This window comes from Pangasianodon hypophthalmus, chromosome 10 (genome assembly GCF_027358585.1).
Source record: "Pangasianodon hypophthalmus isolate fPanHyp1 chromosome 10, fPanHyp1.pri, whole genome shotgun sequence".
NCBI classification, from domain to species: domain Eukaryota; kingdom Metazoa; phylum Chordata; class Actinopteri; order Siluriformes; family Pangasiidae; genus Pangasianodon; species Pangasianodon hypophthalmus.
The window spans coordinates 1316458-1327089 of record NC_069719.1 but is presented as its reverse complement, the minus strand read 5'-3'; the positions used below and the strand labels follow the sequence as shown (position 1 = coordinate 1327089).

Sequence of the window (10632 nt, the reverse complement as noted above, 5' to 3'; positions counted from 1 at the left end):
CACAAGACCATGTAGAGATGCTGATTTTCTTAAGTTTAAATAAAGTGTAATGGATATGTAGTCTTATATAGCTGCAACTTGTAAAAGATGCTCATTCATTGTTTTAGGGGAAAACTGTGTAGTTTGGTTTGATGTTTTGCTGTTGTTTTTTTTTTATTGCTGCTATTTGTCCTTGTTCTACCAAAAAAAAGTGGGTACTTGATTTTCAATTGAATTTTTTATAGCAGCACTTTGCCTTCCTTTGCTTTAAATGGACAATGAATGGATTTTTTTTATTTATTATTTATTTGTCTTAAAAAATAGTCTAATGAGCAGCAATGTTGAATAGATGTTGAGTTGAATAAATGACATCTTTTTGATTAAAGTATTCATCTTTATTGTCTTAATGGTTACTTACCTCATTCCTAAAACAAACTCAAGCTAAATTTAAAAGCTTATAGGTAAAATAGGAGCCATTAGTCACGTTTACATGGACACTTTGATTTCATTCCGATTGAAACAAAATCAGATTGATTAATCCGATCGCAGTGTTTACAAGAACGCTGAATAAAGTAATCTGGTTGATATGTGCATTTACATGACAATCGGATTTGATCTTCTGACATGCGCACAGTGCAGGAATACACGTTTCCCTCCGTTCCAACATGCAGATACTAGCAGCCGCTCTCTTGCCATTGCTTCTTTTTTCGTTTTAAAAAGCGGACTTAACATTTGCCTGTTTCAGCTGCTAATTAGAAGACGCGAGCGCGTGATGTGTTGTGTATTATACTGCGTGTATTTATCAAGCAGTTAAAATGCCCCTTCCCGAGTCCAGAACAAGGCCTCTGTGGATGAGGGTCCGAAGCAAGGACCGGTGGAACAACGTCGTCTTGCACCACTTCACAGACGAGGAGTGGAAGGAGAATTGTAGGATGACACGACAGTCATTTATGACACTCTGCTCCATGGTGGAGGGAAACATGGCACCTGGTGAGGCTACGGTCAGAGCCCCAATACCGCTGACAGCCGTGCGTCATACGTCGTTACGTGATTTGTACGTCATTGCACATGCGCAGAACTATCTGGTTTCATTTTCAACCCGATGAAGTGTTTACACGTCCTCTCCATCGGATTAGAAAAGGTTTAAACCACTCCTTACGATCCGGATGAAATTCTAATCAGTTTTGGCCAATTCATTCTGATTGACGTGTTTACATGTGACTTTTTAGATCTGATAGTGCTTCTAGTCCAATTACGATCGGATTATTAGTGTCCATGTAAACGCAGCTATTGAGTAATTATGTGATTTATAATCCGATTAGTTGATTAATCGTTGCAATAATCGGTAGATTAATCGACTATCAAAATAGTCGTCAGCCCTAATGTAGTGATAGCAGTGGTATTAGAAGTAGTAGCAGTAGTAGTAGCAGTATGTTTAGTAGATATACTACATTGCTGCTCATTTTTCCATTTCAATTTCTCTATTTAATACACCTGTGGCCACGTTTTGGTTTATTTAAAAAAAAAAACATGTTAAATGTGAGATATACAGTAGAGTCCTCCTACACAGACGCTGTGAGATAAGCTGTGACGCTTATCTCTCCCATCCCTGTGCTCACACTTTCATTTAAAATGTCTGTCCATAGACACGAGACGCTATAAAAGACGTTTTAAAGGTGTGTTAGGTAAAAATTTCTCCAATTTTAGCAAGATCTCTAACAGATAAGCTCTACCAGATAAGCAGGTCTTCCCAACGGGTATCGCTGGAGGAAATGCTACGAATAAACCACAAATTAATAAAAATAAAGTGTAAAAAAAGGTCAAATCACACACGATGACTTTAGAGCTTCGCGAGGACGAGCTTTTCACGACTCTATTAAACCTCGAGGATTATGAGATGTGACCTCAGTGAGGAGATTTCTCTCCCTCACCTCTCTGAGGAGTCTGAGGAGGTGGCGTTTGCTGATGTTCTCCTCCACCTGCTGCTCCTTACTGAGCTTCAGAACGTCCTGGCACCGGTGAGGCTTCACGCTGGTCTGGGTGAAGATCCGACCCTCCAGACTGCTGAAGATCATGTTTAAGGAGCGCGGCAGGATGCCGACGTCATGTTCTGGGCCTGAAACAAAGACACACACACACACACACACTTCAATCTCACACTTCAATCTCTATTACACAATCTAATACCTTTATCTGATTGGTCAGAAGGTGATTAATTCTCTAGAACAGCAGCACTGACAGTAGCGCAGGTTTATATTAATGCGCTCGTTCTGATACGTTATCGTTTCTATAGCAACAGCTCATTCACAGGGACGTGTACGGCAGACGCTCCACATAAATATAATCAGACATTCGCGTAACATGTATGGAAGGAGTCTCCAGTGTCAGCGCTTTGTAACAGTCAGGGGTAAAGCTGTAACTTTAGGTTTTCTGACATCTTCAGGACAGAGGACGCTTTGTTTACGTGTTGTCTCTCGGTTTGTGCGTTTTTTTTCTTATTAACTTCAATAAAGAGAGAGAAAAAAAAAAAAGAGAGAGAGAGAGACTGGTGAGGGAACGACTGTTTATAGCTGCTATAACATAAGCAAGATTTATTTATACTTACATTTAATATAAGAAAGTCTAACATGATGTTCTTTAATAAATAAGTTGTAATTCTTGGCCAATTTTTGTGGTATAATATAGTGGAGATTAAAAAAATCCTATAAAGAGCAGTAAACAGTAATAAATGAAACAAAGTCAGTATTTAATGTGACGATCCTTCACTTTAAATAAATAAACAGTATCTGAGGTGCAGTGTGTGCAGTTTTATAAGGAAATGAGCTGGAAGTGTTACTGAGCATCTTGCAGAAGCAGCCACAGTTCTTCTGGAGACTTTGACTGTCGACTCGCTTCTTATTTCTGCAGCGAAACCCAGCAGCCTTCATTATGTTTTTATCTGAAAAGTGTCTCTTATGGAATCTGCTGCTTTCTTTACTGACATACAAACATTTTTCTGTAACGTTTCATTTTGTGCTGGAAAACTAATGTTTGGAATCTAAAATGTTTTTGTACTGAATCAATAATGTAGAAGTCAGAAAATAAACATCTGTAACAAAGCACTGTTTGGTGACAGTAACTTGTGAAGCACAAACCTAGAAAGGTGAAGGTCTTTCCAGCGTTCGTGACTCCGTACGTAAAGACCAGCGAGTTTTTTCCCTCCAGGACGTCTTTGACCAGATTTCTCACCGTGCCGTCGAACAGGTCCTTCTGCAACGTGTCCGCTCCGAAAACCTAAAACAGGACGACATCCAGACATCAGATCCCGCTGTTTTCTACTGAACTTCCCTTTCGCACGTTTTCTTTCACTCTCTTTCTCTCTCCTTCCGTCCTTCTCTGCTCTTCTGGCTACTCACAGCTAACGCTTTTCAACCGTGTTGACTACAGCATGCGTTTTCGGCTCATCTTCTCGTCTAAAGCTTTAGCGAGGACCAAGTCGGAACCTCCTGGCAGAGGCAACCTGCTTCTGAATCAGACTTTATTGCTAAGTACTGTGAGTTTACATGTACAAGGAATTGGTCTTGGTGTACCGGTGTTTAGTGTAACAGTAAAAATACAATATCAATAAGGTAAACATTGTAAGGAAAGATAAGAAAGTCAAATAGAGAAGAGAAAGTTATGAAATGAGACGTATAAATATAAAGAAACTATAAAGCTATGAAAACTATAAACATAAATATAAAAATAAAAAAATAGAGATATTGACTGTACACTTTGGGTTGAATTATCAGTATGAATCATTGCGTGTAATATGTATTTCATCTAGTCAATTTGAAGAAGGGTGCCAATAATTCTGGAAAGCACTGTAGCATGCACGTGTGGGCTTTTTAAAATTATTTTTATTATTATTTAATAATCGGCGACACGTTCAGCATCACGTGAACACCAGTGACGAGTCGTCTATAAACCAGTCGGCTCTTTCACATGAATTTCTCTTCGGTACTTTTTCCTTCGCTCTCTTTCTCCTTCTATCCTTCTCTCCTTCCTCTCACTCCACAAAATATTTACAAAAAAGTCTTAGGTGTAAATAAATTATGGTTAAAAGTCGCTCTGTAGTGGATCATTAGTAGAGAAATAAACCTCAGGCTTCCACACGACACGATACAATATCACTTCATAATGCAATTAAAAAAAAAGGCTATTAAATTAAATTATTTACGCATCACTTTAATAACATAAATATATTTTTTACACACCAGCTGAAAATAACTGATTTGTAATCAATTATATCATCAATCCAAATGATCCGATCTTACTGCGAGCCTTTTTAGTGAATCTGAATCACAATAAATTTGATTCTTTTTCTATTTGGCTGAATTTGGTTTCAGTCTGTACATAATGAAATGACTCGAAAAGCAACAAAAACGGTTTAAACGGTTTTGTGTATCGCATTGAGCGTTTATTTTCTCTTTTCATTTGTTCTCTCTGCAGCGCTACTGCTCTGTGCTTTGGCGCCGTCAGAGTCGATTCATTTTGATTCTATTGAGTGTTGAGTCAATTCGATTCAAGTCGAGTCTATTCAGGGTCGATTCAGAGTCGAGTCTATTCAGGGTCGATTCAGAGTCGAGTCTATTCAGAGTCATTTCAATTCAGATTCTATTCAGAGTCGATTCAGAGTCGAGTCCGCTCAATTCTATTCAGAGTCGAGTCCGCTCAATTCTATTCAGAGTCGAGTCCGCTCAATTCTATTCAGAGTCGAGTCCGCTCAATTCTATTCAGAGTCGAGTCCGCTCAATTCTATTCAGAGTCGAGTCGATTCTATTCAGAGTCGATTCTATTCAGAGTCAGCTCTATTCAGAGTCAGCTCTATTCAGAGTCGATTAAGAGTCGATTCTAGTCAGAGTTGAATTGAGTCAGAGACGACTCGGTTTCTCATTAGAGTTCAGTTGGAAATTTTTCTCGGTTTATTTATTACAAAATACCTGAGAGAACTGAAAGCGCTGCGCTGTTTGTGGAACTGATTTATCGCTCGCTCGGGCTGAGAGAGACGACCTCGGCGCTTTGAGGAGGACCGTGTCAGGAGGATGGATGGTGACGCAGTCCTTCACAGATTTGGGAAAAAAAAAAAAAAAGAAAAAAAGAAAGAAAGAAAAAACACATCATTAATACAGAAATATCCAAAACTTCCACTAAAATGTGTGTGTTAGTGGGCGTGCAGTCAGGAATCAGCAAATACATCAATAACACACCTTTAGTGTTCTTCAGTGTTCATCACACTTGTTTGGAGAAATCAGGAAAATATCGTGTCAGTGATTCGCAGTGAACGGCGACGACGCCTTCAAACTCACCTGCGATTCTCCGTTTTCGATTTCAGCCTGTGAGAACGGTCTAATCCGGAGGTACACCTGTAAAAACTCTCTGTCCAAGCAGCTGGAGTCCTGCCCACAAACAAACAAACAAACAAAGCAAACAAATAAAGCAAACAGTGATAAACATCCACACGACACATACGACTACACCACAGCAAACTGTCCCAGGTGAGCACAGGTGAGATGATCCGAGAACTCACCTGAGCCTCTGCGATTTCAGTCAGATCGAAGCGGAGATCTCTCCTCAGGTCTTCTACCAGGATGGTTTCGGCCCTGGCCACCTTATCGTTAAAGCAGGACTCCATCATGGTGCTGACATCCAAAAAAAAAAAAAAAAAAAAAAAAAAGATAAAGATACACCTTAACATCACACCTGAGGTCACCTTAAAGTGACACCTGCACCTGTTATTAGAGCAGAACCTCATAAAAAGCTACTAATAACTGATTTACATGTCATTGTTTATGATAAGAGCCATGCCTAATTCTACTGCATGTGTCACTTCCGGTTTGTATTTCTGTTTACCTGAGCTACCTGTTTATAAAGTTGTTTAAGAAGTAACTCACCTGGATGACGGTTACACTCCTCCGACGCTGAAACCACAGCTCAGAACTCGCTAATTATTAACTTAACCAGCTAAAACAACAACTAAGAAACAGCTGTCATGGAAATATTAGCTAATTTTAAAAGGTTTTCTGCTTCATACCGTTGATTTTGTAGCTCTCTAATCCAACCGCCATGTATTTCCTTAAACCAAGACTGTCGCGCGCGGTCTTCTATTCAAATCCGACCAATCAGCGAAAAGAGAGCAGGAACGCAGGGAATCATGGGAATGCGTGTTCTTTAGGATCACAACTGCGCATGATTTGCGCAATACAAAGCGCAACATTTGCGCAACGCTAAAGCAGAACATGGATAAATGTGTTTCTTTTTGTTATACTTTCTATTTTTTTTTTTATTTTCTATTGTATATATTATTTTTATATAATTTAGGTCGTAATTTGTGAATAATAAAGGTTTCTTATGAAACACAGAAGAAGGAAATGACCCTCTTTAGCAAATGCATGCTAATATTTTAATATTTTTCCACACTTAAACATACATAAATTGTATTTTGTATATTGTATATTGAATATTGTTGTACTTATTTTTATTCTATTTGAATTATATTGGTTTAATCTGTTTTGTGGTGTGTGGTTTGTATATTATATGCTACATGCTACATGTAAACAATTTACCTCACGCTTTCCATAAACATTTCATATGTCATGACATACTGCACCAATAATAAAGAAATTTAATTAAAATGATAATTACTCGGATAATAATTTCATTTAAAACTGAATAAAAACTGAATTCTGTATTAAATAGACATTATGTCTGTCATCCACATGCGCCCAACTATAATGGAGGTGCAAATGAAATTGATTTATTTGCTACTGATTTGTTAAAATGTACAGAACTGAAAAGAAAAAGAAAACTGCAGCTATGCGGATGAGTGTTTGTAAGTGTATTGGGAGATGGGACAAATATTTCCCCTAATATTTCTGTAAAATTTAATGGTAGGTAAGTTTAAGTACTGAAAAATGCCATTACAATTAAAGGCTCAATAAGTGGTTTGGGTTTATGTAAGTGGAACTTTGAGGAATAGGTTTAAAAAGATAAAGCGGCTTTACAGAAATCAGATGGAGATTTAAATCCCTAGTTCACAAGCCAGAGGTGACGGCGGGGAGGAAAAACTCTCTGAGACGACATGAGGAGTGCAACCAGACTGAAAAGTGACCCCATCCTCTTCTGGGTGATACCGGATAGTGCGATTATAAATTAAACAGCACTGAGTGTGTTCACAGGATGTGCAGAATGAGCAGATAAGAGTCCTGAGATGAGCACAAGACAGTCTATATGATTACAGCAGCAACTCTTACAACTTCCAGGTGAGAGCATAAATTATAAAATTAACAAATCTGTGCTGTGATCATAAGAGGGTCTATTTAAAAACCCAAGAACTAACATATCCATGAGTCAAATATGAATTAAAGTAAATGAATAACAGAAGAAAGACCACACTGCAATTTCAAAGCAAAACAAACAAAAAAATCTTTATTCAAATATAATAAATAAATAAATGCAGCAAAAGAACTTAATCAAAATGGAATCAAGCAAGTTGGAATAATTACACTGAAAGAAAAAGTAAAAATACAAATTAAACAAAAATATCAGTGAACAAAGTCTCAAATCTGCTCATAAATCAGCCGACATCCTCAAACCTGTCATCACTTCCTGATCATCATCATCATCATCCTCATCATCATCATCATCGTCATACTGACAGTGACGAGACACATGATAACCGCTGACACCACACACACAAACACACACACACACACTGAAATAAAGTAAAGAAAAATCAGAAGAATTAAATTCACAGACTATTCGACATCATTCAATCAAAAATCTAACATATTTCTATAGAAATTTCAGTGCTTTAGTTGTGATGTGGCCAGCGGAAATGAAAATCGTCACTGTGCAGCCGAACACCATCATCAAGTCAAGAAACATCCAGAAAGCACATTAATAACTTTTCTGAATCCATCAGCTTCCTGTTTCTCTGTCACGGGTCACTATTGGAATTTAATATTTCACCACCATTATAAACACATTCGCATAGAAATTTTCATAGAAATTAATATCAAAGAAATTGCCAGCAATTATCATCACTGTGCGTCTGATTTACAGTGAATCGGATGTAATGAAGCCTGGTGTTATTTCCCTCTCAATGTCGTTTTAATGGTAATGTTAATTTATTAATATTTTCTCTCTCTTCACATAGTAACAGAAAGCGTCTCGTCTTTAAAGTCACTCAGGATGTTTTTAGCTCCGCTTTGCCACGAGAGCAGACTCTCCATCGGCGTCTTTCCATCCTGAGAAACACAAAAATACACAGAAACAACAAATAGTTACACATTAGTTACAACACTGCAATCTAAAAAATAAATAATTAAAGCAAGTGTAAAAAAAAAAAATCCAAAATTCTGGAAATGAATTGAAATTGGGATTATATGTCATGATGAAATGTCTACATGAATTACAATCATACTATTGAATATTGAATTGGAGCAAAAATCAATATTCATTAGAAAAATTAATTACAAGTAAAAAAAAAAAGTCCAGGACAAATTTCTGGGAAAATATCTATTAGGGATTGTTTTAAAAAAAATGAATAACGTTAAATCTGTTATTTTAAAAAAAATGGACAGAATACAACACAACTGTGACGCTAGCACTCTCAACATCAGTGAGTGGGTAAAGAAGGGTTTAGTCAGAGAAACAACCAAGATGTTAAGGGTAACACGCAGCATGATGCTACCACCACCATGCTTCACAGTGTGGATGGTGTTCTCAGGGTGTTTGTGTTTCCACCAGACGTAGCGCTTTGTGTCGAGGACAAAAAGCTCAGTTTTGGTCTCATCAGACCTGAGAACCTTTTCTCACATCTTTGCTGCATTTTCAAACGGGATTACATACTGTTTTTTTTTTTTTTTGAAATAATATCTTGTGGATTTTGGTTTTCATCTGAGCTGTGGATCTCTCCAGATCCTTCATCCTTTGGCTGCTTCTCTGACTAAATCCCCTCCTAAGCTGTCATCTTTTTTGTAAACCGATATATGTTGCATTTAAATAAAATAATTCATGGTTTGAACTTGGGTTGTTGGTTTAATGGTTGCGGTCTCGGCTTCTGCCTGATTATCGCTCTGGATTACTGCTCTTCCCCTCTGCTTTGTCTCCAACCTGCGTTTGCATGTGCTTCATGACATTTAGCAAGAATCTGTGTGTTACACTGGCGATGTGATGATGCAATGTGTCGTTTCTTTTCTTCGTATTTCGTATTGTAACCACTGCGATATTATCTGCACTCACATTATTTTTGCACTTGATGTTAGCGCCGTACATCAGCAGCAGTTTGATCATCTTGAATCTGTTGATCCTCACTGCGTCATGCAATGGAGTGTCTCCCTCCTACACACACACACACACACACACACACAGTCAGTTTTGATATTATGGGTATATTTTATATATGATTATGCTTCCTTTAACAGCAGCGTTGTTCTGGAGCTCTTACTCTGTCTCTAGCGTTAATATCGGCTCCGCAGTGGATCAGATGCTCTGCACACTCGTAGTGACCCGTCCGAACTGCCACGTGCAGCGGCGTGCTGAGTAACTGAACACACACACACACACACACACACAGAAAGTAGCAGAGTGAGGATGTTGTATTTCGGAAGCTGTTGTTTGCACATGATAATGGTTAGGATTAGAGAGAGGGGCGGAGTCAACAAATCAGAAGATTATGTGCTGTGTAAACTACAAACATCTTTAAATATCTATTTAATTTACATAATTATTAGATTTATGCTGCAGTTGATTACATCAGAAGACAGAAAAATTACAATATTGGATCAAAGTCAAATAATCAGTGCATATATATATATATATATATATATATATATATATATATATATATATAAAACATAGAATACTTTTTAAAATACATTTTAAAATCGTAGCCTATTTCAATCCTAATGCAACATTAATATTTAATTAATTTTTCCTAATTTTAATTAGCTGGGGAAATTAAATACAGACATTATATACAGACATATGGAGTATATTTTTCCTTTTTAGGAAATTTTGCTTATTTATAGATTTATTATATTTTCCTCTTTTTTTTCATCATTTTTTGTCATTTTAATATTCACATTTCTGTGAGGAAGCTCTTACTTTGTCTCTGGTGTTCAGTTTTCCTCCTTCGTTAAGCAACAGCTCCAGTGCAGGAAGACTGCCTCCTCTACACGCCCAGTGTACTGCTGTCGCATCCAACTACACACACACACACACACACACACACACACACACACTTGTGTTAAGTACAGGTGTGATGTGATTGGATGGGTGACAGCACGTCCCCAAGTGTTTATATTTCTCTTATACCACAGCAGTTTGCCAACGATTACGAATTATTCATTTATTAAAGAACGACACATCATAGTTTTTATCCATTTATAGCTACAGCTCTATATGTCTAAATCGCTATAGTCTCCGTTGTCACTTACAGGACCTCACCAGCTTCTCTTTTTTCTCTCTCTTCAAGTTAATAAGATAAAAATAAACGCAGCTTGTTACGCATGTTACCGAGAAACCGCAAAGAAGCGTAAACTCCTCTGTCCTGAAGATGTCGGAAAACGTAAAGTTTACAGCTTTACCGTAATCAGTATATACTGTACTTATACTCTACCTTGTCTCTGT

The 10632-nt window shown here is 37.5% G+C and overlaps 2 protein-coding genes across 3 annotated transcripts in view; both read right to left on the bottom strand.

Annotated features, from left to right (window-relative positions):
• The window catches only part of kif20ba (kinesin family member 20Ba), a 39118-nt gene extending 32985 nt beyond the window's left edge, over positions 1–6133 (bottom strand). The window contains exons 1-6 of one of the 2 annotated variants that reach the window (XM_053237634.1): positions 5892–6133; positions 5528–5639; positions 5307–5396; positions 4941–5060; positions 3114–3252; positions 1911–2095 (exon numbers count right to left, since the gene is read on the bottom strand). In XM_053237634.1, the coding sequence (XP_053093609.1) occupies positions 1911–2095; positions 3114–3252; positions 4941–5060; positions 5307–5396; positions 5528–5635 (642 nt within the window). In that variant the 5' untranslated portion in view covers positions 5636–5639; positions 5892–6133. The remainder of the gene's footprint in view (positions 1–1910; positions 2096–3113; positions 3253–4940; positions 5061–5306; positions 5397–5527; positions 5640–5891) is intronic. The other variant, XM_053237635.1, reaches the window with a different exon arrangement.
• Positions 6134–7404: 1271 nt separating this feature from the next.
• Positions 7405–10632, bottom strand: part of ankrd1a (ankyrin repeat domain 1a (cardiac muscle)) — a 7864-nt gene continuing 4636 nt past the window's right edge. The window contains exons 5-9 of the mRNA XM_026948200.3: positions 10622–10632; positions 10108–10206; positions 9449–9547; positions 9244–9342; positions 7405–8246 (exon numbers count right to left, since the gene is read on the bottom strand). The exon at positions 10622–10632 is cut by the window's right edge and continues 88 nt beyond it. Coding sequence (XP_026804001.2) covers positions 8148–8246; positions 9244–9342; positions 9449–9547; positions 10108–10206; positions 10622–10632 — 407 coding nt within the window. The 3' untranslated portion in view covers positions 7405–8147. The remainder of the gene's footprint in view (positions 8247–9243; positions 9343–9448; positions 9548–10107; positions 10207–10621) is intronic.